We start from the raw sequence: 26,408 nt of genomic DNA on the forward strand, positions 1-26,408 counted from the left end.
TACGACTAGGAAACTATGCAACAATTGCATTATATAGCAGATTTAGGCGATCGAGTTTCTGTTGTAGGGGCTTCTGTGGCAGCTGGACTATCTGGCTCATATGAAGAAAAAAAAAAACGTACCGGGAAAAACGCTGCAACCACGAACGTAACAGTGGGGTTTTACTGGATGTTTGTTTTGCAAAGGGAAAAATCAATCCTGCCTCTTTTCATTGCAAGGGCTAGAAGATCCCAGCTGCGGAATTCCATCTCATATCCATATCACCGTTCGCTATGCCGCATGCAAGCACCATATGATCAGTGTGTTTAGTGGTAAAACCTTTTATGCACGATCCTTCCTCAAACACACGCTCACCCAATGAACTCTCGTTGCTTCGTGCTCGCTTTTGTATAGCTCAAACTTTCTGTCAATTTATTGGAACTGAATCAAGAGCGCCAAGAGTGGACGTGTACGTGTGTGCGGCGGTGGTTTTGTAGCCTTGCTCCCTTTGAGCAGTCTTATATATAAATTTGTCGCTATAATAAACTTTTGAGATTTGTGGCAAGTCTTTTGAAGATGAAGAAAATATATCCAAGGGTCATTACTTTTAGGAACAAATTGTGCGTGCGCCATGGATGGGAAATATATATATGGGCACGTACCAATGGTCAGACATTCAACGCCTCGATACTTCAAGCTACTAAGTGGCCGAAAATTTGTTCAAACTATGCTGATTAGAAACGAAGGGTAAGGGGACCGAAAAAGAGTTCTTTACGCAGAGTTCAGAATAAATTTGAGAGCCCGACCATCGGTTGGTACGGGTCTTTTTATTCTTATGCGACCGCTCATCAGCACTGACAGCATTAATAGCGGCGCCTCATAGATTCCACTCGATCGGCCCCGCATGTGCTAAAATAAACTGGTCCTACGTCGTCGCAAGAACAGGAGCGCATCTGGGGAAAGAAACTGCACTTCGAAAGCACCGTGTGACAGGGGTAGTAGAAGAGTACTTGGTTCTCCACGATGGCCGCATGCAGCACGCTGCAGGCATTGCCATGCCTCATCGGTCAGGACAGGTAATAAGCTGTACGGCCGTTGCGTACGCTTATATTGCTGGCAGCTTTGTCGCACTGAAATATGCAATTCTGGCGGGAGCGAAGTGGCAGTTTGTAAATACCGCAGGTTTGAATTAAGCGATTTTCCTGTCTGTGTACAGTACACACCTTATATACCTCTCTGGCAATAATGGCCCTCAGCAGCTGAGAAAAGTTAGAACCAAGCAAAAAATCTGACATTAAGAGGTGATGCGAATGAATCACTCAAGACACCTAGCTCAAGCCACTATTCTGCTTGAGGAAAGATATGTCACAACAGTAAGAGAAGACTATAAATCAAATTTAGCAAATATTTATGGCCTTTTGTTAGCAGCTAAAGCCCGATATTACTCAGTTTGTGCACCCAAAGCATAAATCATGAAAACCAGGTTAAACCCAATTCCTGCTCAAAAAGTGCCTTCAAGAGAAATGTAATTTTCCAGTGCAACAGTCTGAAGCTACCGTATAGAAACTGGCAGACGTCTTGACCCTGAAGGCAATGGATAAACTGGCCATGTGATGGTTTCCATGTCATGTTGCATGGCATGAATTACTGTGGAAGACAGTTTTCTTTATGCTCTTTTACAGTGCAATTTCAGGTAATACTAATTTCACAAACTGCCAGCAAGGGCCCAGTGCTACAGAATCCGCCTCGTTTGCAGAGTTGATATCCCAGTAGCACTGCTAGGACAGTTACCTTGCCTCTGTAAAATACCTACAAGGAACACTCAATTCAAAGGGCCTTGAATACAATGTTCAGGAAGAGCTCCCCTAGCACTGTCAATGCTCAAGTACTGAGCGAGGTGGTGGTATGGGTACAAGCATCCCACACTCAGTGGCGATGCAATTAGAAAACGCGCTGCCCACCTCTAAGAAAAGTTCAAACTGGCCCTTCGTATGCATTAAAATTAGGCACGTGCACTGCCCACAATCATCTTGTTCATTCCCTGATTTACATTTTCAGTGGGCTTCAGCACCCTTTTAGCAGTTGCCTCAAAGCAGCATGTTGGTGAAATTTCTTTTCCTCATTAGCTTTGTGGAGCATTTTCTGCTGCAATGGCATAAACAGGAAGGCAATATGCGGTTCTGCAGCAACACTTCAGACTGTAATGCGACACACTGCAAGCACTTACCGCAAAGATCAGTAGGTTACCGAGAGGAAACAATGTGGAGGCTGGGTATGGTCTTAAAAAAAAACTGCTTTGTAACATGGTTTCTCTATAGTGCCAACGAAGTTGTTACTCATTTATTCATACGCTTCATTAATTACTGACAAGGCGTGTCGGTAGGAATACTTTATTTGGCACGGAAGTCCTGGCCAACGTGGGTCTAATGCGACTCTGCTTGTAGGCCAAGGTGCTGAATTGTGGGCACAATCTTGGGCCAGGTGGCTGGAATGGAGAATAGGTGCCTGGGACCAGAGAATGCCGCGCCATGCAAGGTCGGCTGCTGCAGTCCCTCCACTAGTGTCAGTCATACACAGGGTTGGATGCCATGAAAAGAGATAAAAGTACGCAAACTCAGAACAATAAAATGCAACTAATAAACCACTAAGAGAAACAGACAAACAAATACACAAAAAATGGAATGCATATGAGAGAAAAAGATAAGGACATCTGCCAACAGACTATAGCAGCAGCCTATGCACTCCTGTAGTGGCTTTGCGTATGGACATTAGAAAGGTCCTAAAAAAAAAGGATAAAAGGAACATTGTTCAGGATGTGCCGGAGAAACCACACACAAAAAGAAGTGTGTGCAAGGCAGAGACCAAGAATGAATGAAAATAGTCAAGACAACGAAAGGGTTTCTGAGAGGCTTCCGACGCTGCACACAAGAGGTCACAAGCTCCATATGCTAAACCCAAAACCTTAAAGCAGCGGAGACACCAAAATTACTGGTTGGAGTGTTCTTAGTTTCAAACATTGCATACTCCCACCAGGCGCGTGATATGTGCTCCGCGATTCAAATATGCGCATTAAATATTATCGCATTATTTACACTGAGCGATTTCGGTTTCTGAGTGTCAGGGTGAGTTATGATTTCACTCCCGAGGAAGAGCAGCAACCCTGGTCATGTGGGCTCCAAAAGTAGTGCCACAGGGACCGCTGCATCGTCTGCTCTCGTACACATGCTGTGCATACCAGGGCCTTTCGAAATGCCGGCCAGTACTGCGATATGCTTTATGTTCAAGTAGTTCAAATATTAAACCAGATATTTGGAATTACAATACAAACATGTTTCCACAAAATGCAATGATGAAAAGAAACATTTCACACAAATATTTTATTCCTCCTCATCATTTATCACATCCTAAAGCTTATTGAGCATCTCAATGAATGAGGAGAAATCATGTAGAATGGTACAATTTGTCTGAGCCACAACTGTGTTCAGGAAAAAACATGATAGCTTGACTTTGTAAGCTGCCGAGCGACAATCTTTCGGCTTTTCACTTCTCGGCCTTGTGGCGAAGATCACAGCACCAAAGCACGGCCTTGTGGTAGAGCATCCGCCTCACATTCGGGAGGGTCCATTCCCAGCGCCGCCGGGTACCCACCGGTTTTTTAATGGGTACAAGATTTCCCCTGGCATGGTGCTTGTCTTATCTAGGGTGAGATGCTCGGTAAAAGGCTCATCGACCAAACCGTTACTTTGACGGATCAGAGATAAGTTCCGCCGTCAAGCAACCCTAAATCTGCCTCAAGAGGTAGAAGCCCATCTTTTTTGTAGCAATAGCTACACTACGGTAGCATTTCGAGCTTCCAGCGTGGCGGCGCCGCCAGGCTGTCACGTGGTGCAAAGCAGCTGATGGCGGCGCGGCGCCGTGGCTGATCACGTCGTTTGCCATGTGGTTGGTCACATGACCAAGTTCCACTAGGCCAGCTGTAGCTATCGCGTCACTCCAGGTTTAAGCAAAGCTAAACCACCACCAATTTTTTTTTTTTAACCCGTCATGCACACCAGCCGATGCGCATGAGCCAGCCACAACGGTAGCGAGCAAACACCGCTGCACTTTGCTCGAAGGGGGTTTGTGAGCGGAGAGCGCTATGGCACATCTCTTGAGAGGCTAGAGAAGTGAACGTTTCATGAACGTTGTAAGTTTTGTACCTGGCACAAGGCGAGAGTTTTGGACGGGGGTTTTAACCACGTGGAGTAGTTTTTGTGCCCGCATTTGACGGGAATTTTGAGGCGCAGGCTATCCTTCCCACGTGGTGCACCCCTGGAGAGCCGAGCACTAGGCCGGGGGACCGCTTGTTCCCATTAGATTAACCGGCTGGTGGACCGGAGACCGCGGGAATCGAACCCACGACCTCCCGTAGCCGAGGCGAGCACTCAAGCACGAGGCCACGGCTGTGGTGGAGATGCTTTTCTTGTCACAGTTCAGACACCGAAAAGGCGTATGCCGTGATGTGGCATTGTTGAGAAACATAAAATGACACAAAAAATCGATGAACAGAAGCTTAAGCTACAAGAGTGAGAGCATTAACAAGACGACCTCTTCTACACTCCCTTGTGACACCTCCAGCCGTGGAATGCTGCCCCAGATGCAGCATTCTTGACGGGACAAGGCCCGCTAAACTCTTAATTGTATGGGTTTCACCACACTGGAATCCCTGGCCGTAATGGACCCACATATGCTGGCACATTTCAACTAGGAATCTGTGCTGAAATTTCAGCAGCTGTTTTCCTTCTCACTGGACGAAAAGTGCCTGACTGGTCCGGACTCTTAGATTTGGAAGTTTGTTAAAATTATGCTCACAAGTTTTTGCTTTCTTTTAATGGTTCATAAGAGTGGTGGCCATATGTGCTGACATTACATGTGCTTTCACAGAAGAAACAAACAATTCTACTTTGAGAAAATTCTGCAAAATTTCTAAATGGAACACTGTGCATGCTTTCAGAGGCATTATACACTGGTCATTGTACTGCAAAAGAATATTTCAGGCTTTCAAGAAGGAACCCTTGAACAAGAGGGCTGACAAGGTTGGTTTGCTCGTCAGTGAGAAGCACCGCCTTTTACTGCCTTTCCAATGAAGGCACACTCTGGCATCCCTTAAGATAGCAGCAATGCCACGGGACAGGCACCAAGCGATTTCCACAAAAAGTAACAGCTTTTGATGACCTCGTCATCACAGCTCGAACCGCAGAGAAACTAGCCTCTATTTGTTTTTGTTTCTGCAATAGCCTACAAGATTGACGAGGCCTGAGAGCAAGATTTACAGATCGATTTTGTTGCCACGCTAGGGTGGCGTGGCAGCTCGCATCAGCATACTGAAAGTGCATGAATTCTGCACATTACTATGACTACGGCTTATTCCACAGAAAATACTTTTGAACGTAGCTGTGTCTATTCATATGCACCAGCCCAAATTTAATGAGGAGTGTGGCACCTGTACAGAAGCAACCAGTACACACAATGCTCACTTCATTGAAGACAAGAAAAAAGACAGCTGAAACAGACAGGCTGCCATGCCTAATACACGTTAGAAGCAAAAATGTCATGTCAATGAGAACGAACCATGTGCTGGACACTCACAGTGCCATTAAAACTCCTGCCAGACCCCTGCGTTAAATTCAGTCCGTTCTTTTCCCAGACTTGGCCACTTTCTTGATGGTATCCCTCACAGTTCTCAGATTTTTTTCAGGTAAACGAAATTCCTCTGACAATTCTAGGTTGCTAGACACCCTTTAAAACCGTCACAGCTCTTCAAAGAACAGTAGACCCTTGCTGTTCACTTCTTGGTTCACGTAATCTGCAGTTTCACAAAACCAAAAATTATGCATGTTGTGCTATTTTTATTCACAATACAAATCCTGGATAACTTTTTAAAACAATTCCCTGGTACACATGTCCGCACTGACAAGAAGTCTCAACTGACACGTCTAAGAAAGTTGGTCGCTAGTTGTTGGTTTTTTGTGGCCTCATTTGAGGCCCTATTTCTAACTTAAGGGCAACACAGGCAACAGCATCCCAGCGACATGCAATTTATTTCCACCAACTTGCCTCCAGAGCAAATCAATTGAACATCAGCAGAATTAGCAGCTTCTCAGTGCCCCTGTGCACTTCTGGGATGATGCGTGGATAAGCAGTCAATGCACTCCCGCTGTTTACGTGGATGACAAATTCTTCAAAATCAGGATGGTGGGACCATATTACACATTGAATGAGTACTTCTGATTGAAGAGTGATATGAGAAAGAGCATCTACATCAGCAAAGTGGCTGTCCAAATTGACTAAAGAGGGGAAAAATTTCCAATGCCCATTTTCAAGCTCAGTGGCGGTGCAAACAAAAACTAGAAATTTTGCACAAACTATGACCAATGCGCAACATTTTAGCATCAAAACTAAGAAGTAATTTTCATTACTTACGGCAGGTAATTGTAATGTCATTACTTTTTGAGAGCAGTAATTTGTAATGTAAATTAATTACTTCTGTGAGATTTCTAGGAAAGTAATTGGTAGTGATTTTTAATTAATTTTCAAAAGTAATTTTGCCATGTATGGTGTGTGGTCAGCGGCTGCCTAGGGAACTTGTCAGTGACCATAAGTTCTTACACAAATGATGATACACCACCCAATTTCCTACATGTGACAATGTTCATGAGAGAAAGGAATACTGTGACGAAGACGACAAAGCTGGCAGTGGTGAGGTACAGAGCACTCGCTACAGAGCACTCGGCCATTCCCTCCATGCAAATCATATCTCTGCCATCGTTAATCGCGCCTCACTCTTTGGCCGGCCACCACGCAACAATATTATACACCACACTGCATTTGCAAGGAGGGAATGGCTAAGAGCATTTTCCATTTGGTTTTCTTCACGTTAAAGGAGTATAGGCACGTAATTTTTGTGGCACGTTTTCTTCTCTACAATGATGTAGAAAATACTACTATGCATGAATCACCATTTGATATTTGCCCACGGCCGCTAAATAATTTATAATTTTTTCTGTCATGCTGTTTCGGTTTCAACAGCCGAACAATGGCTGCGACGCCAAAGAGTACTTTTGTGTCACGTGAGGCATGGAAAAATGCCCTTATATTCGCTCCTTCATCGTTATAATTTACTGCAGTGCTGAAACCAGCCTTCCTCAAGAGCCGGAATGACAACTAATGTGGAAGCAGCGATTATATTGCAGTTTTTTTCATGCCTCACGTGACCTGTAGGCACACGTTGGCGTCACAGTCATCATTCGGCTGTTGAAACTGAGACCGAAAAAGCACGAGAAAGAAATTAAATTATAAATTATTTACTGGTTATAGAATAACCGGTGGTAATCCATGTATAACAATGCCTTACGCATCCTTACAAACAAAAAACAAGCACCCAAAAGTTAGGTGGCTGTACTCCTTTAATTCTTTAGACCCACCATTCTGCTCACAGATCTTGCTCAGCAGTTCATCGCCTGAGTGACTTAGCAGTATCACCTGCGAATCGCATATTACTAAGGTGTTCTCCATTAACTCTTATCCCCAACTGTTCCCAATCCAGGCCTCGGAATAGAGCAGGTATTCCCAAAATGCCTCCTGTTTACAGGAGGTACTTTGTTGCAGAGGAGGCATTGTGGAGACTCATTTTTTTGCATGATTGGTGATGTACTAGACACTGCAGACCAAGACTTGTTCAGCACAGTTTGGTATTGACACTGTTGCTTCCATCATTGGCAAAACGCCATCCAATGAAAGTAAAGCCTACATGGAAGCTGAAGACAGCTAAACCCATACTGTTGGAAAAAACCGCATGCGTGCTAGACACTTGCTTGTTCACTCAAATACGGCCTAATAGAGCAGCTGGGACACGGGACCTGGCTTACATGCCTTCGAGGCTGCACTCGGAGCTATGTGATTAAAAGGTTTCGTCTACGCATTATTAATAGAGCAGCTGGGACCCAGAACCTGGCTTATATGCCTTTGAGGCTGCGCTAGTAGCCATGTGATTAAAAGGTTTCACCTGTGCAATCTTTGAAATGCCTCTGGTATCTTTTACCAGGTCAACGGATATACTCAGGCTGCTTTCAGTTTGGGCATATTGTTACGTGGCGACCAGCCGAATAATAAGAGGCGATGAATGATGGCAGTGAGATGATTTTAATGGCCACTCGAATATAGCGCAACCTTTCTGTTCCCATGCCACTGCCAGCTTTGTCGTTTTCGTGACACTACCCGAGGCTGCCGAGGTATCGTCCTGATAGTGAATAGAAGACACCGACGGAGAGACGCACTCAGTGGAGATGGGTTCATAGGACAGTACAACAGAAATGGCACAGGGGGAAGTGCTGGCCGCCATGATGAAAGATATGCATCAATGAATCCTGGTCCATGAAGCTTCTGGGTCACAGGTCGCCAGGAGCCAACGTTTTTAGATTAGGTCAGTTGGAAAGCTCCGCGTAGGAGGCGGCCCTAACTTGTATCCAAGCCGAGCAGTGGCGCTGGCATCGCGTTGAGATTCACAAAGTGAATCACAGAAAGCAGTAACAGATTCACGATGCGGAGGGAAGATGTTTAGAGGGAGCTGACGCTGTGAACTACATTTCATCAGTTATAGCTGAGTCATTTAAGAAAGACGATAGAGTAATCACCCCAAATGAGGGAGAAACACAGAACAGTACAATAGAAAACAGCGTGGAACTGACAAATCTTAACTGAAAAAAGACGGAAGCAAATACTCCAAGATGTACGTCGGCAGGGATTGACGAAATTCCAATCAAGCTAATTAATGAACTTGGCCCAAGAGGCAAGGAAACGCTGATAAAAGTATTGGAGGCAGTCATAACAAATCAGCAAATTCCGCACAGCTGGAAACAGAGCAAAATGAATTTGATTTATAAAGAGAAAGGCAATAAGACTAACATAAAATCCTTCTGACGATAACATCAGTTACATACAGGCTGGCGATGCAGGCGATGAAAATAAAAATGCAGTCATGGGTAGAAAGTAATAGAATACTCGGAGAACTTCAGAACGGGTTCAGAAGTGGTAGGCGCTTAGATGATTGCCTGTTCGTGCTTACCCAGTGCAAAGAAATAGCTAAGGCGGAAAACAGACCTCTGTATTTAGTCTTCTTGGACATAAGCGGTGCATACGACAACGTGAACAGGGAACTCCTGTGGAACATATTAAAAGGTGAAGGTGTCAGTCATGAGGTAATTAATTTTCTACAGGAAATATATCGAGAAAATGAACTTGAAATAACATGGGAAGGAATTAAGAGTTCAACAACTGTCCAGATACACAAAGGATTAAGGCAAGGTTGTCCTCTATCACCGCTGCTGTTCATGCTTTATATGATAAGTATGGAAAGAAGGCTACAAGGAAGCAATCTAGGTTATGATCTGTCGTACACATTAGGCGGAAAGGTTGTTGAGCAACAACTACCGGGTTTAATGTATGCGGACGATATTGTACTGTTAGCAGATAGCCAGGAAGATTTGCAAACTTTGGTGAATTGCTGTGGAGACGAAGGAGACAGTCTAGGTTTCAGTTTTAGCGCAACTAAGTCAGGTGTGATGGTTTTAAACGGTACAACTGATCAGGAGCTTACAATACAAGGCCATGAAATACCCCGAGTGGCCGAATACAAATATCTCGGGGTACGGATAAACAAAGGGCATATGTACACGGAAAAGCGCGAACAGTCTCTCATAGCAAAAGGGCGAAGAGATGCCGGGATAATGAAACATAAGGCATTGTGGGGATACAACAGGTATGAAGTCCTCAGAGGTATTTGGAAAGGAATAATGGTGTCGGGGCTTACTTTTGGGAATGCGGTTCTATGCTTAAGGGCTGAAGTTCAGTCGCGATTAGAAGTAGATCAGAGAACTGTTGGAAGATTAGCACTAGTTGCCCATGCGAAAACCACAAACAAGGCAGTACAGGGGGATATGGGCTAGGCAAGGTTCGAAGCACGGGAAGCTCAGAGTAAAGTACTATAAGAAGAACGACTGAGGAAATTGGACGATAACAAGTGGGCAGCTAAGGTATTTAAATACCTGTACAGAAAGAGTGTTGACACACAGTGGTGGAAACGAACTAGAAAGCTGGCCAGTAAGTTTGCCAGAGCCGAGGAAGGAGAAAGGAAGAGCATTAAATGACAGGTTAAAAACGTCGAAGATAAAAATTGTTATCAACATGCCGACGTGCAGCGCCCGGCTGCCGAAGTGGATATGCTTCTGAAGAAAAAACGTGCGATCTGCGGCACTTCTTCAAACCTCCGAATGACCCCTAAGTGCTCAGGGCGTGGGCAGCTGGCATTCCGCGAAAAGCCTTCAAGGTGACAACAAAGGCGTACATTTGCGATGTACATTTTGAACCTAAGGACCTGATCACTTGCTACGAGCACACCATTAACGGTAGCACTGTTCGAATTCCACGAGGAAGGTTGACTCTTAAGCTAGGTGTGGTGCCACGAATTTTTCCAAATATTCCTGTGCACCTCTCAAAGCCAAAGGCATCGAAGCTGGGAAGGAAACCCCTGAAACGAAAAAACACAGTGAATCACGATGTTCGCCTGTTGGAAAGTGATGATAATGCGTGCTGCGCAAACAGCGAAAATGTCGTTCTCAATGAAACTGGGACCCCTTCCGAACCAGATTTGGAGTCAAATGAAGCAACTTGGATTCCTGCATTCCAAGGGCGCTCAAAGTTTTACTCCTGGAATGTGGAGCTTCTGACCGAGGAAGTTATTTTCTTCAAAATTGCTGTAAGCACCGGTATCGCTGCGATTGACAGGGCTGTGGTTGTGAAGAAAGACTTCACTGTTGCTGTCAGCTCAAGGGGAAAGCTTGTTCCTCCGTGTGTATATCCCAGTGCGGTTCGGGAAATCAGCTGCAGCTCTCAAGCTTGAAAAAAGTGTCGCCCTTTCTGAACTATGTTGACAACCTAAATGTGTGCACGGGTTGCCATTGTAGTTTATTTCCATCCATTGCGGCCGCAACAACTGCTCTCAAGAGCCACGTGTGGAGGAACACAAAGTGCTTTGGGCTCTCTCAGCAAAGCTTGTGCCCACCATGCAAAAGCACAAGAAAGAATCTCTGTGCGCGAGAGAAGCGAAACTGAGAAAAGAAAAGAAAGGATTGGACCAAACCTGAACAAAGGTTTTGTGCAAAACCAAGAAACTTAAGGAAGAAAGTTATCAGAGCGACAATTTTACGTAAAAAATTGAAGAAAGAAATTCGTGCAATGAAGATGCAGCTTAAAGTTTCAAGCAGTGGAATTGACAAAGCCGTAGACGGTCTTCCTCATGCACAACAGCTCGCTCTTCGTTCAGCATTTAAACCTACCAAAGCAAAGTGAGCCAGGGGAAAGCGCTATGAATCCGAATGGTTGATGACTTGCAACCTCCTAAAGATCTTGATTCCTGCTGCTTATAGGCTGGTGTCAAAGATGAACCTATTGCCATTGCCTACTTCTTCACGGCTTATAAAAATTATCAAGGGAATGCCTTGCGAGTTTGGCTTTAGTAAGGTTTCACTTACCAGCATTGGTGCATTCATGCAACCGGAAGAAGGAGTCAGGTGCTATGGAACACTCATACTCGACGAAATGAAAGTGCGCCAAACTGTCGCATTCAACAAACAAACCTATAAGGTTGATAGGTTTGCTGATTATGGGTATGACGAGGAATCAACTGCAGTGGCAGATCATGCACTTGCTCTTATGTTTGTACCTCTCTTTCATTCGTGGGTACAACCAATCGCCAGCTTTGCAACAAAAAAAGCTGCTCCTGGGAGAGTCCTGGCAAGGATAGTATCAGAAGCCATCATACAGCTTCATAAACAAAAGGCCACAGTTGCAGCAGTTATCAGTGATGGAGCAAGCACAAACAAGGCCATGTGGTCAACATTCGGCATCACAGGCAACTTTCATGCACCCAAGCACAAAACTGAGCACCCATGCGATCCCGACAAGTGGCTGTACTTCCTTTGTGATGTGCCTGATATCATTAAGTGTGTGAGGAACCATCTGCTTTGCCACAAGTACGGCATGGTGAGTATACACTGTTCTTAAGTTAGCTTGAACTAAGGTTTTCCTGCACACCTAAGGTATTTGCTCCTACTCAAATAATATTTTTACTTACAGATTGGCAAACACAAGGTCAACTTCAATCATTACCGTGTACTGCAGGAAGTTGAGAGCAAACAGCAGCTTCGTGTGGTACCGAAACTGACAAAGGAGCATGTGAACCCTGACAATTTGAGGAAAATGAATGTGAGACTGGCTGTGCAGGTTGGTGCAGACAAATATTGTTTGCAGTTGGTCCAAATTCTTCCATTCATGTGCTTAACCCGTTGGAACTTGTTTCGTACTCTACAGCCTTTCAGACATAGCACTGCAATGGGCCTAAAGCTGTACAAAAGACTTCAACAGCCCGGTGTGGAAAATTGTGATGGACAGCTCAGTTCACATCATTGGTGAACAATCTCTTTGATGCCCTAAATGTGAAGCTGCCACGGTTTGGGATCCAAAGCTCATCCTAAGAAATTGAGGTATGTAAAAATTTGTCCAATGATATGTAACTTTTTTGGATATACTAATGAATGTTACATGCTCGTTTATTTTAAGGTTATAAAAGAATTCCTCAGGCTCGTAAATGCAACTGAGGAGAAGAACATCAGGAAAGGAACTGTCATGTTTGCATCACAAGTGACCATGGAGTCTCTCCGAGTGACACTGGCATCTGTCCTAGACCTGATCACCGACCTGCTTTCCGAAGGAACGCAATATGTTCTGACTAGAAAACTGAACCAGGACCCCTTGGAGGTAAGAAATCTGGAAACTTTAAGCACGGTTACACATCTGCTATTACAGAGGTGCAAATGTTTATAAACTTTCTGGCGAAGCAGACTTCACATAATATTTGCTCTGACTTTCAGAGATAAGCTTTGGAGGGGATGAAGAACACCCAACTATCGTGACCTTCTCGCACATATACAGACTTCTAAGCCTGTACACACCTATAAAGACTTGCATCACTGGCAATGTCGTGGCAGAGCCAACAATCGTGCTTGCTGCTGTCCAAGAAACCATGAAGGCAGGAAAGAAAGAATGCCTGGCAACACATGAAGAACTACAAAATGTGATCAGGTTAAAACTGTCCAAGCTTTGCAGTCCTTCAAATGGTGTTCCGGCAAAGGGAAGCACTGTGCCAGATCATGGATACAGCATGCCTGATGCACAAGATTGTGCTGTGTACAACTTGTGTGGCTATCTTGTGCACTCCTTTTTGAAGCACGAGAAGTGTGCTGCCTGCATCAGCGAAATTCAGTCATCACGTACGCAGTGCCCAGAAGCTTTTCTAACTCTGTAAAGAGGTTTCAAGGAAGGCTGCTTTAAATATCCCTCATGGGAGCTATTCAACATGTTTACAAGCGTTGCAAGCAAGATCTCCACTCTTGTGCAAGAAAACAGCCTCTGTGTAGACACTTTCTGGGACATTCTGGATTCACTCAAAGGCTGTGGTGTGCTAGGAGTTGGGTGCTGTACCCACAGGGACACTGACAGCAGAACTTCTGAAGTTCTACACAGTCCTGAGAGCGCATTTTGCAAACATGCTTGCAAACAGTTAACTGCTTGTGGCACAATTGCCTCTGTCAGAAAGAAGGTGAAGTTGATGTAGACTGGCTTCATGGGCAAATAAATGCATCCATAGTGCTTAAAAGAATGCACAAAATAAAGATTATAGAAGGAGATCCTTTGACTGTATGTTTGCATTGATCTGTGCACCTTGAGCTTATTTCTCTTCCACCATTACAAGCCTCCTCCCAGCTGTTCAGAACATTTTAATTCTAAGCCAGGAGGTCTACGCACATGCGGCATCCTTCAAGTAAATGCGGCGGTAAAGTTAGACATCTCAGTAGTGAGGCGAGTTTGCCGACCAGAAGCAAGGTATCATCACGGAGCCTAATCGCATAAAAAGGGCAGTTGCAACTCTGAAAGGAGATTAAGGATACATGTTTCACGTAGTAGTCGGTCGTTTTATAAATACATTCTTGCGCTGAATTTATGAGGCGGCTTAAATATGCACATAGAACTACCATGGGCACGTCTGCTTGAAAAGCGCAGCCGTGTGTCGAAATATACACGACTGAGGTATGGACTAGCCCTACCGGAAGCGACAACGCAAAACTGTCTCGAACGTGGTTCGTGTTAGGAGGGCCGCGCCGGAGCGACAGCGTAGGAAGCATCAGCGCGAAGCAGCCGCCGACGTCCATCAGTTGGCTCAAGCCGATTGCCTAGTTTAACCATTTTTTTTTCCCCGAGACTACAATCCCAGCTTTTATTTTATTTCTGTGTAACTATCATTCAACCAGCTATTTTGAGCTGCTTTAAGGCCTTTGCATTGATGCGAAAGCTGATTGCATCCGCCGTTCAGCACGGAGTGCTCGGCGAAGTAGCATACGATCCCAGAAGAAGCAATCCTAATGCGACCGCAGCGCTGCCGCTGCGCGAGATACGGAAGGGGCCCGCTCCGTGTACATGGCGAGCGCGCGCTCTTTCCCAACTGTCCTAACCTAAAAATGTTGCCAGGAGCCGACGGCCGAAGCCCTTGGACGTGCCGAGTGGCATGGGCAGGGGGGCAGTGTCCTCACGTGTGAGCGGCGTCTCGGGTCGCCACGGCGTAGTCATGTCAACATGTCTTGTGGTCAGGGCGGGGGACGGGGCTGGGGTGAGCGGCGAGGTCGGCTCAGGTCCGGCTGGATGGGGCACAGCCGGGCGGGGCGAATCAGGTGCACACGGCCGACGATCACGGCAGGTGGAGGACTCCGAAGCTCCAGGACCAGGATGGGGATGATACCCTGCATCTCACACCAAATGTTGCGTGGCGACCAGCCAAATAATAAGAGGCAATGAATGATGGCAGTGAGATGATTTTAATGCCCACTCGCCTATAACGCGACCTTTCCGTTCCCGCACCACTGCCAGCTTCGTCGTCTTAGTGACAATATTGACGCTTTGCACATAGTTTTTCCGCAGTGCCACGAGGTACGCCTTAACGGGGTTTTACTGTACCTGTGAGTACCAAGGTTGCTGAATTTGATGCGTCTCAATGTGAAATCTGAACCGATTCATACACCTCCTGCAGTAAGGCCCATCAGCCAACTATAAAATTGAAGTTCTGATCTATTGCTATGCGATGCTCAGAACAGGTGCTGTCCTTGATGTTCTCACAGATAACTTTCACCATAATGGCAACACAGAGGCATCAAAGGTTGCCTCTAAACTATAGCTCTCCACCATTCATGGCATGTTTTCCGCTGCTCTACTGTCTTTTTCCATCATGGTCCACTCATAAGTCACCTCAATTCTGACTGCGGGGCCAATCCAGCAAACAAGTCTTAAGCAGCACTGTTCAGATGGACCTTATGGCCATGCCACTGCTCTAATTACATCACACCACTTTCGCTCGGCCCCATGGCGACATTCCTAACAGAGGTGGGGGAAGGAGGAAGTTGGAGCACCACGAAAGCCAAATGTACAACAAGGACGTAGTGCAGTGGCCTCGCTCAAAGCTCTTGCCCTGAGCTCAAACAACACAGGTACTTCTGGTTGAGCTTACAACTTTATCATGCCCGAGCTGACAGCTCACCAGCCACACACATCCAAACAAATTTTTAATTACACATGCAAACAATGCCACATCTATTAAGATATGGAAGATGATTTTAAGCCATCTATGCTCTAACCAACCCAAAATTCTTACCGCTGTCAAGCAGATGACCTCAGTTCTCTTCGGCAATACATCCAGCTCATTACTTTCACAGCTATGGTAAATTGTCATTTTGACCTCTCAGATTCTCTCATCAAGAGGCACAAGGGCAACTGGTTAACTGTCTGGTTCTTGGGACCAAGTGCCATTAAGCAATCACTACAAGCTCTGGGCAAACACTTCCTGAAGGAGCCACTGAAAATCTTGCACCAAAGTTGCAAATTATACTGTTTGAAAGGGCACTACTTTTTTTTATTTATTTGTACCTCAAAGACCCACAAGGGAGTATTACATGAGGGGTGGGCTGACATGTATCAAAACCTCCTGCCACAAAATTTTTCAGAAAAGGCAAACTGAAGAGCTAAACTACTCATCTACATCCCTGAGGTTTTTTTTCTCCCATAATTCCTATGCACTAGAAGCCATGTGCTGGTGCTTGAATCTGAATGCCACACACCCATATGCATGCAGCACACATCCTTTACCAGCAGAGCACAACGTAAGATCATGTCAATGCCTCATTTGGGGGCAAGGGGTGCAAGCACAGAGAACAGCAGGAACAAAACGCAAACACTAATGTTGTGCGAGTCACTCTTGTGCTCTGTCTTTTGGGCTGCATGTCTCAAGATGAACAACCCCCTCCCCATTTTACTCAAAAAGGAAAACTACAACAAACATCTGCTCCTAACTTGTGAAAACAAAACGACAAACATAGAAGGAAGAACATAAGCATGTCTCGTCCTTGTCTTTCCATGTATTCTTAAATTATGAGAACTACTTCCTCGTTCATCTAGCCGTTGTTCTACCTACATTTGTCTGTGGCTTCTCGTCTCTCTCCACTGCTTGCCTCTAGGGGCACAAATGTTGCCAGTTTCACAGCAGGAGGCCCACTTTCAAAATTGTAATTTGCTAGATCCGTGACAGCCTAGTTGCTCTGTTCACTATACATGCAGGCTTTGTTCATTTGGGGTCTGCAGGTAAAAGCTGTTGTCTTAATAGTGAATGTTTCCGCATTTCCTTTTTGTTTCTTCTTTCCAAGTAATGGCTAGGACAAAAAACTGTCGCCCACCCAACGCAAAGGAAATAGCCACATAATCATAACGTCTCTTCCATTTGGCTGCACTAGTTCAGGAAGTGCAGCACGAGTTCTAGGCTGGCTTGCGCTCGCCGAAATGGAAGCGCAGCCACGGTGCAGCAACATGGCGGTGCCCATGTGTAGGTCGAAGAAGCGGAGAAGGTATGGCACTAGTTATTTAATGAAATGATGACAGTTCTTTGTTGAAAGGCTTATGGTTTATGGGGGTTTAACGTCCCAATATGACTGAGGCTATAAGGGGTGCCATAGTGAAGGGCTCTGGAAATTTCGACCACCTGGGGTTCTTTACCATGCACTGACATCACAGTACGCGGGCCTCTAGAATTTCGCCTCCATCGAAATTCGACCGCCGCGGCCAGCATCGTCGTCTTTCGGGTCACGGGTTTCATCCTGGCCGCGGCGGTCGAATTTCGATGGAGGCGAAATTCTAGCGGCCCGTGTACTGTGCGATGTCAGTGCACGTTAAGGGAGCATAGAGACCTAATTTTGGTGGCATATTTTCTTCTTTATAATGACGCGGAAGACACTACTATGCATGAATCGCCATGTTGTATTCGCCTACGACCGCTAAATAATTTATAATCGAATTTTTCTGTCATGCTGTTTCGGTTTCAACAGCCGAATGAGAGCTGTGACAACAAAGAGAGGTTTTAGGTCATATGAGGCATAGAAAAACTGCGATATAATTGCTGCTTTATCATTTTAATTTACTGCAGTGCTGAAGCCAGCCTTCCTCAAGAACAGGAATGACAACAAATCTAGAAGCACCAATTATATTGCAGTTTTTCAAGCCTCACGTGACCTACAACCTTTCTTTGAGGTCACAGTCACCGTTCAGCTGTTGAAACTGAAACAGCACGAGAAAGAAATTCAGTTATAAATTATTTAGCAGCAGTAGGGCCATACCACGTGGTAATCCGTGTATAATAAAGCCTTACACCTCATTACAAAAAAGATTGGTTTGGTTTATGGGGGTTTAACATCCCAAAGCGACTCAGGCTATGAGGGACAGTGTAGTGAAGGGCTCCGGAAATTTCGACCACCTGGTGTTCGTTAACGTGCACTGACATCACACTGTACACGGGCCTCTAGAATTTCGCCTCCATTGAAGTTCGACCCCCGCTGAAATTCGAGCCTGAGTCACTTTGGGACATTAAACCCCCATAAACCATAACATTTCAGCAAATAACTGCCATCACTTCATTCAATAACACGCGCCATAACTTCTCTGCTTCTTCGACCTACACATGGAGGAGGTGAGTGACTGAGGCATCATAATGAAAACCTAAGAGGTCAAGTCGAGTCGCATGGGCAGCAGCATTTCAGCGCTAATTCTTAAGTCACCTGTGTGTATATACATGCAACATTTTTTTTTTTTTTTCTGTGAAACGACGATTTCCTAGAGCAGGTTCATGGTAAAACTTCATTGCGATTTGCTTCTTGAAAATTCTTTCAAGTGTTTCAGGATTTTGGTGGTCGTTGGTGTTGGCGGCATGAAGTTGGCTGCAATTTCGTGACGACAGCAAGGCTATCAGACAATAGGGCCTGCACTCGACCATTCGTTTTGGAAGCAGCCAGTGCCAAGCTGCATTTGAACTGCCTGAATTGACGCTGTACACTGCCAGCACCACCGTGGAAATTCACAAAACTAGTGCAGAGTGTGCAGCCAAATCAGAGAAACCTATCATGAGCACGATCTTATCAAAGTGGTAGTTTGGGCTTGTTGGTATAGCATATAAGACATAGCGCAGCACAACGGGACAAAGAAAAGGAGCACGCAGGACGAGCGCTTATCCTGTGTGCTCCTTTTCTCTGTCCCCATTGTGCTGTACTATGTCTTCTTCTAATATCACCACAATGACCTGTCACACACTGCAGCAGTGCCTTGTGAGCTCAATGCACCTCACAAGCTTCCAAACAGTCAAAGGACATCAAGCACATTGCCCACAATGTTCATCTCTTTAAGGCGTCTTTACAGCATTAGCTGTAAAAATGTCTTAAGATTAGAGGCCTTAAAAGGAAGCTTGCTTTTCCAGTTGCCTCACGCGCTCCATGCTGGTTGGCCACCTGGGTCCAAACACGTTCCCAACGTAAAACCGATGCTCGATGCAGGTGGCGCAGCACTCATTTTAAAATTCTCACAGAAGCTGGTGGGCTCACCTTGTGGCGCCTTAAAGCCTTTGCTGCCTCAGCATTTTAACGTCCCATTTGTTCAGCCTCTGCGCCAGGAAGCGAACGCCGGACTCAAAGCAGGAATCGGGAAGGCCCGTGCATACCAGAAAACTGCCTGCCAGTTTTTCAAGTGCTGATTTCTGAAATAAATATGAATTTAAAAGAAAAACATGTTTCGCTCAGCAGATACAAAAGCGTAATCGCTTATCTCGCCGCAATTTTTGCACCTGTTTTAGAAAGCAAATTGTAACAGCAGCACACAATTGTAAAGTGCAATTAAGTCAACACTCTACAGACTTTTCCAGCCGCGAGGCCACAAAAAATCGCACCGTGTATAAAACTCATCGCACAACCGGTTGGTTCAACGCACGGCCGGCTTTATTAGTATTAAAGCCGGTCGTGGTTCAACTGGACTGTTGTCAAAAGTTTCCCGCCTTTTTTCGGGAGCACGCAAAAGCTGGTAAATATGCGTGTTTTACATGACCATGAGTTGCGTTGGGCTGGGTTGACAAAAGATATAAAAACAGGCTCAGCGATTGCTCTTTTCCGCAGACCTGCACAGAGCTTTTGAGCAGAACTTACGATAAAACAGATGAGTCTCCTTCCGGGCAAGCGAGCTCAGTGTTAGTCCTGGGCTATCTGCTAACACAAAATATTCGGCCGCAAGGAAGTTGACAACGGAATGCCGAGTGCCAGATAACAGGGAATCACTCAGTATGTTGTTGTTGTTGTTGCCTGAAAAGATGATGGCACATACCCACGGTGGGGGATTGGCCCGGGTTTGGTGCAGGTCAATATGTGATACGAAGAAGACGAAGACCTAGTGGGTGGCTACGTGTCTGCTTCTAGGTCTGTGTTTTCGCTTTTCGCTGTCTTCTCGCGTGTGGCGTGGGTCGGACAGTGCCCTCCGTGAGACCGAATGCTGACGACGCCCCTGCAGAGAAATTCCCGGCACGGCGGGCGCATTCTCAAGTGAGAAAACCCAACCGGAACCCTCAGGGGCAAGCTAGGCTTAGCTCGGCGCTGCCGAGCGAGGCAGCGCTACGCGTCTGCATGGATTCTGCGTTGTCGACGACAGCTACGCGGATGCCCGCTGTGTTGCCACCTGACGTAGCCTCCACATCCACGCAATCGTCAGCGCCTCTGGGCCTTTAGCCTGCGCCGTCTTCCGATGCTACGACTTTGGCCTGTGACATGGACCGCTCTACCGCCTCCGTGCCCGTGGCACTCCCTCAAGAAACTGTGCCCGTCGCACCAGTTCAGTATTCCCACCAAGGGCCGTCACCAGCGTCTGAGCCTCCTCCACAGATTTGTCCCGTGAGTCAAGGCTCTCTTCCGCCTGCTGCGAACTCGTTCCGCGTTACCATCAAGCCTACAGTGCGCTTTGATATGACTGCCATCCCTGCCCGGAATGTTCAAGCCACAATTGACCACGCTCTTGGCTCTTCGAACTACTGCGGGTTCGTCATCCATCGCCCATCAAACACCATCACGGTAAACTTGTCATCCTTGATGGACGCCCAGAAACTTTGCGCAGTTACGCGGATCCCCCTGGATGACAGCAAGCATGTCCCGGTGCAAATATATTTTGCATCTGGTCCTGACACACTCCGCTGCATGGTTTATCATGTCGACAGCACGAGCCCTCCCGAGGAGGTGCGCGCAAATATTCGCTGCTCAACTCATGTTGTACTGCAAGCACGGCCTATAGGTCGCCGGAGCTCATACCTGCTCATCCTGCAAGGCCCATTGACTCTCCCGAAGTACCTTACCTACTACGGTGCGATCGTCAAACCACAGCCCTTCCGACCTCGTCGTAAAATACCTGCCCTAATCCAACAGCTGTGGCCGACATGAATGAACCAACAGCTCATTGTGCCCTGTGCAAATCGCCGGACCATGACATTCGCTCCCCCGCTTGTCCAAAGAAGAAGCAAGCGAAGAAGTTTCACAAGTCGCCTGCAAAAATGGATGTTCCTACAAGTAATCGCTTTGCAGCTCCCGCATGTGACGACAACGACTTCCCTGAACTTCCTTTATCTGAGCCCGCTGCTCACCATACGTCTCCTCACCAGCGTACATATGCACAAGCGGCTCACCTTCCCGGATCAAATGGTACACCAAAACGTTCAGTCCATCCATCACATGTGGATACCACAGGTGAAAACACAGCTTTAGACAATGCAATCGCGGAGGCTCGCCGCCGACTAGACGAACTTACCCAGCGCCGGGAACAGCGTCGTTCTCAATCCTCTCGAAGAATTCTAATAACTCGGGAGTAATCATCAGAGGAATCACATAGGGTAGGCACTGGCCCACAATCAGGTGCCGACCACCTGTTAGCCGTGACTACCCCGACAGTGGATAAGATATTAGCGCTGATAAAGCAGGTGACATCCCTCATCGTGGAAGCTCTTCGGCCTCGTCATGGATAGCGTATCATCATCGGTGGTGGTGCAGTGGAACTGTCGAGGATTCGCTAATAAGGCCTCTGAAGTGAACATCCGCCTTCGCGACGGAAAGCTGAGGGCATGGGCGTTTCTACTGCAAGAGCATAATGCACTCCCACGACTTTCAGGTTTCTGCGCATACCATTCACCCTCTATCCCTGATCGCCGTTGCACCGCCTCCTCCCTCAGCCCAGGTAAATCTGCAATTTATATTCACAGTTCAGTTCCGCACACACCGCTCGACCTTTCACGGTGGTGCAACACACGTCAAGAGGTCGTCGCCCTTCTCGTAAAACCTGCACGCACACCCCTTGTCCTAGTTTCTTTTTATAGTCGTCCTGGCTCCGCATCTCCCAATCTGGGATGGGTTCGTTTTCTACGTTCTACCAACTCGGGTATCCCTATTCTGGTTGGTGGTGACTTCAACGGCGCACACACTGCATGGGGTTACCCATCGGATTCCTCAAGAGGTGCACACATCCAAGAGAGCTTTTCGGATCATTCCTTTCAACTTTTAAACCACCCGAATACTTCTACCCGCCCACGAGGCGGCCCGTATTCACCTGATTTGACTTGGTGGTTAGGCCCCGGTAACCCTCGTTGGGCTGTTGATTCTGATACTTGGGGTAGCGATCACAGCCCTATTTTTATCTCCCTCACGCCTACGCGTCTACGGAAAATACGCCGCACTGTACGAATAACATCATGGGACTCTGTACGCGCAGACAATCATTTATCTACATTCAACCCCTCTTCAGCATTGTCTACTCTCTCTGCTGTTCTCGCTACTCACACTATTAACACTCCTGTAAATGAAGACGACCCAAACCCGGACATACATCTCTTGAATCTGTGGGCTCTTCGTCGCCAGGCGGATCTTTACGCTACTCGTCACCCCGATGACCCTTCGGTTCTTCCTACAAAGGCATATGATAACATCCTTCACTCTGCCATTCTTGCCTCCGTTCAAACTCTTGGTCTCCCTCACCGGTTCCTCCTCTCCACTCACGCCTTTTTAGCAAATCGAACCTTCAGCGTGCGTGTCCACGGAAAGCCCTTTGGTAATTTCACTTCCAAGAGAGGAGTGCCACAGGGCTCCGTTCTCGCCCCTACATTATTTAATGTGGCTTTAATTCCTCTTGTTCGAGCCCTAGAGACCATCCCTTCTATCCGCGTGCTTGCATATGCCGATGATATCACCTTGTGGTGCTGTCATCCAGATGCGTCTATTCATTAGTCGGTCCTTCAACACGCGCTGGATGTATTGACATCTCGCCTCCCACCTCTGGGTCTAACACTCTCTCCTACTAAATCATGTTTCATTCGAATTGGAAATAAAGCCGCCTTACGGAAAGCTCCCCCTTTAAATTTTACGGTACATAATTCTCTGATTCCTCAGGTAGAAACTGTTCGTATTCTTGGTCTTCTCCTCCATACATCTGGGACTGGCACCCCGTGGCTGACAGCCACCCGTAAATCGGCTCACGCTACTCTAGGTCTGATTCGTCGCATAGCTATGCGCTCTGGTGGCGCATGTGCTCATACGGCCCGCCAGCTTGTGCGCTCTATCCTTCAGCCACGGATAGTAAACCAGGCACAATTTCAACATCTCACCCGCAGACAGTGGGACTCCCTTGAAGCTATCAATCGTGAGGCTATGCGCATCATAACATATCTGCTTCGTTTAACACCCATACCTGTGCTACAGGAGTTCGCCCAACTTAATACACTCAGTGAAATCATCGACCAACGGGTGGCAAATAGAACTCGAAAACAGTCTCTCAAACTTCATCGTCTAAAGACACTTCCACCGTGGTCCTATTGCCAGCTCACTGACAATCGCCCCACTGTTTCCCCGTCGGTATCAGCAGCGTATCTGCCTGAAGGGTGCATATTATCCACGGATGCATCACATTCTGCAGAGAGGGGAGTTACTGCAGTGTCTAGTCCATCTCATCCGCACCTCAACTCTCGCGCGACGTATACTGCGGATACGTGCACTCCCCTGGCATTGGAACTTCAAGCCATTTATAATGTCATTGCTTCCCTTCCGCTCGTTCCAACATTCAATACAGTTCATATTTACACCGACTCCCGCGCCGCCCTTAAACAGCTTAAGGCTGTTCGACGAACGTTGAAGATTTCACAATCAATTCATGTGCTCTGCGCAAAGTATCCATGTCCTGTGCGCATACACTGGATTCGCGTCCATGCCCAGGATCCACGTAACATTCAAGCGGGTGCTATGACTCATCTTCATACATTAGACGATCCGCCACCTTCCCCTCTTGCCCCAGATCCGTTCCTGTCCCATGTTTCCGATTCCGAAGTTCTGCGCCAGCGAACACGCGCTCTAATTCCTCCGTTTTCGCACCCTCCCCCCGTAGTCTTACTCGGCAGGAGGAGGTATCCGTGCGACGGATTCGGGCAGGGGCGGCTCTGACACCATCTTTCCGTCATCGGTGGCGTGCCAAAGATCTGCCAGTACCTGACAGGTGCCCTCACTGTAGCGCTGCACCGGACATTTGTGATGTGCGGCACTTGTTGTGGACGTGCCCAGCGACGGCTGCTATCAGAAAACGTCTCCACGGGGAGGTGGGCCTGCGGTGGAACCGCGAAAGTGATTACGTGAAGTGGACTATGCACAACCGTTTCATTAACAACCTCTGCGACTACCTCAGCGCAACGGTTCTTCACTCCTTCTTTTAACTTTCAATCCCGTGCATTCCTTTCCCCCTTTCCTTTTTCAACTTATGCCACATGGCACACTTCTCGAATAAAAAAAAAAAAAGGTCAATATGTGCATACCAAAAGCTAGAAAGCACAAATTACTCACGCGCAGCACGACCGCGCGCCCTATGCGCCGACCGGCCATAGTACTGAAAGTAATGCTCGGCTCGGCTCAAACATGGCTCAAACAGAAAAAAACTGCCGGACGTGACGTCTATTCTGCATACCTGATGCGACGTCATGGGTTGAAAGGTTATTCGATTCAGAGCTGGTTCACGGCACCAGTCCTGGAAAAGTGTCGCTGGTGCCAGCGCAGTGTAGAACCTGGGTTGTGGTGCAGGTACAGCTTGTCAGCAGCGCCGCACCTTGTGTGCGACAACTTTAAATCGAGCGCGTGCAGGCAGCTCTTGTCGTCTGCTTGCTGTGGAGGTGTTCAGTGGCGCAGTTCTCGCGTGTTTTTTTTTTTTTTCTTTGCGCGGTCGCTTTCGTGCATAACGATACTTGCGTCGTCCATGGAGTTGGCCATGGTCGACGACGGGGACAGCACATATGTCCTTGTTATGGAGTAGTTCTACTCTTGCGGCAGTGAATACCACGAAAGCGACTCCGCGCTGTCCTTTGCCGCAACTCACTTGTTTGGACCGATTGCAGCCGAATTCCGAAGTACTGTAAAAGCGTGGTTGCAATTGCTACTTCAATTTCGAATTCATGAGGCTCTTCAGACTATCTAGAGAGTCGTTCAAATAACTTTCGGCGCGCTTCAAGGCCCTGCATATTTTTTGACGTACGCCTATGTGGGGCGCCCACAAATTACCGTCGAGAGCCCGCCTCGCTCGTTTAGCTCTTTATAAGCAGTTTAAAAGCTATCTTGCTGCTTTGCGTTAACCCCGCAATACCCGTAGCCGCAGCAGAATTAGTGTCCAGGCAGCGGCGAACCAGCGCAGCATCTGCCTGCATGCTAGCGCAGCAGGCAGAGGTACCGGCGCCAACAAAACGACCGCGATTCGCCCTGCCCATATTTTTCCAACAGCCTACACACCATTGTTGCGCCGTCTGAAAAAAAAAATGTTTTGTGTGAACTCGCACGCACACGGACGGCTTAATGAGCTATCTGTTACAACTAGCAGGTACAACAAAAAAAAACAGAAAGTTACCTGCTATCGCGTATATTTCAGCGTCATTTTCTCGCAAAATGACACAGGACCCGTCGACGACAGCGAAGACCTCCCTCAATTCACCTTCGATACTTACGAGCATGGTAGCGTCGTCTGCGCGTCGTCTGCTCAAAGCTGTCTAATTCTAATTGGTTTTTTGGGGAAAGGAAATGGCGCAGTATCTGTCTCATATAGCGTTGGACACCTGAACCGCGCCGTAAGGGAAGGGATAAAGGAGGGAGTGAAAGAAGAAAGGGAGAAGAGGTGCCGTAGTGGAGGGCTCCGGAATAATTTCGACCACCTGGGGATCTTTAACGTGCACTGACATCGCACAGCACACGGGCGCTCTAACGTTTTTCCTCCATAAAAACGCAGCCGCCGCGGTCGGGTTCGAACCCGGGAACTCCGGATCACTAGTCGAGCGCCCTAACCACTGAGCCACCGCGGCATGTGCACAACTTTCCTGCACCTCCTTCGCGGACGGTGCCAAGGTTCCTTGCACCAAAGCGACACCACGCTGCACCCAAATCAATCGCGGACTGTGGTGCAGGGGCGCTGTGAACCGAGGGCATTGGTGCAGCGCACCGTGAACCGGTGCCGGCGGTGCAGAGAACCACGGGTGAATCGAACAAAGCTGTTATTTCGACCAGGATGGTTGCAGCAGTCACTTCCTTTCCCGCGTCTTTCGGGTCAGCGGCCGAGCGCCTACTACTGAGCCACAGCGGTGGCATGATAGCGGAAAATTAAAATATGCTTAGGTGGGCACCCAAAGAAATGCCTGTAATCTAGCGTTAAAGATGCGTGTTACTGATGGTGAATTCCAATTGGCGATCCGCAGCTACTCTGTGATTCCGAGAAGGAGCGGTATAACCGTCGTGGTCCAATCAGAACTGTGGATTGAAATCCAAGTCGCCCATAGAAACACGAACTTCGGTTCCACGGTACAAGACAGCCTGCTCTGATTCATCGATTGGAGTTCGCCATGACGCATTCCAGGACATGCAGCTTTAGCATGCAGCAGTTGCGGT

At 47.1% G+C, this 26,408-nt stretch overlaps 1 protein-coding gene and 1 pseudogene across 6 annotated transcripts; one reads left to right on the forward strand and one right to left on the reverse strand.

Moving 5' to 3' along the window:
- Nucleotides 1–2,355: 2,355 nt before the first annotated feature.
- On the reverse strand, nt 2,356–24,381 carry LOC144114716 (uncharacterized). 6 transcript variants are annotated; one of them, XR_013311092.1, is made up of 5 exons: nt 24,333–24,381; nt 19,629–24,097; nt 19,035–19,186; nt 14,661–14,867; nt 2,356–2,536 (listed from the first exon to the last, which is right to left on the reverse strand). XR_013311092.1 is itself a non-coding variant. In XM_077648618.1 (4 exons), exons 1-4 carry the CDS (start codon nt 24,369–24,371, stop codon nt 2,403–2,405), a joined length of 588 nt encoding a protein of 195 aa, XP_077504744.1. In that variant the 5' UTR covers nt 24,372–24,375; the 3' UTR covers nt 2,356–2,402. The 6 variants fall into 6 exon arrangements, 4 of the variants coding, with proteins under 4 accessions (XP_077504744.1, XP_077504743.1, XP_077504746.1 ...); XR_013311091.1 differs by lacking the exon at nt 24,333–24,381 and having other exon boundaries at nt 14,583–14,867; nt 19,629–20,200; XM_077648618.1 differs by lacking the exon at nt 19,035–19,186 and having other exon boundaries at nt 23,890–24,097; nt 24,333–24,375.
- LOC144114717 (uncharacterized) lies at nt 12,938–13,637 on the forward strand (annotated as a pseudogene).
- Nucleotides 24,382–26,408: the final 2,027 nt, after the last annotated feature.

The sequence above is a fragment of the Amblyomma americanum genome, chromosome 1 (assembly GCF_052857255.1).
Source record: "Amblyomma americanum isolate KBUSLIRL-KWMA chromosome 1, ASM5285725v1, whole genome shotgun sequence".
Lineage (NCBI taxonomy): Eukaryota > Metazoa > Arthropoda > Arachnida > Ixodida > Ixodidae > Amblyomma > Amblyomma americanum.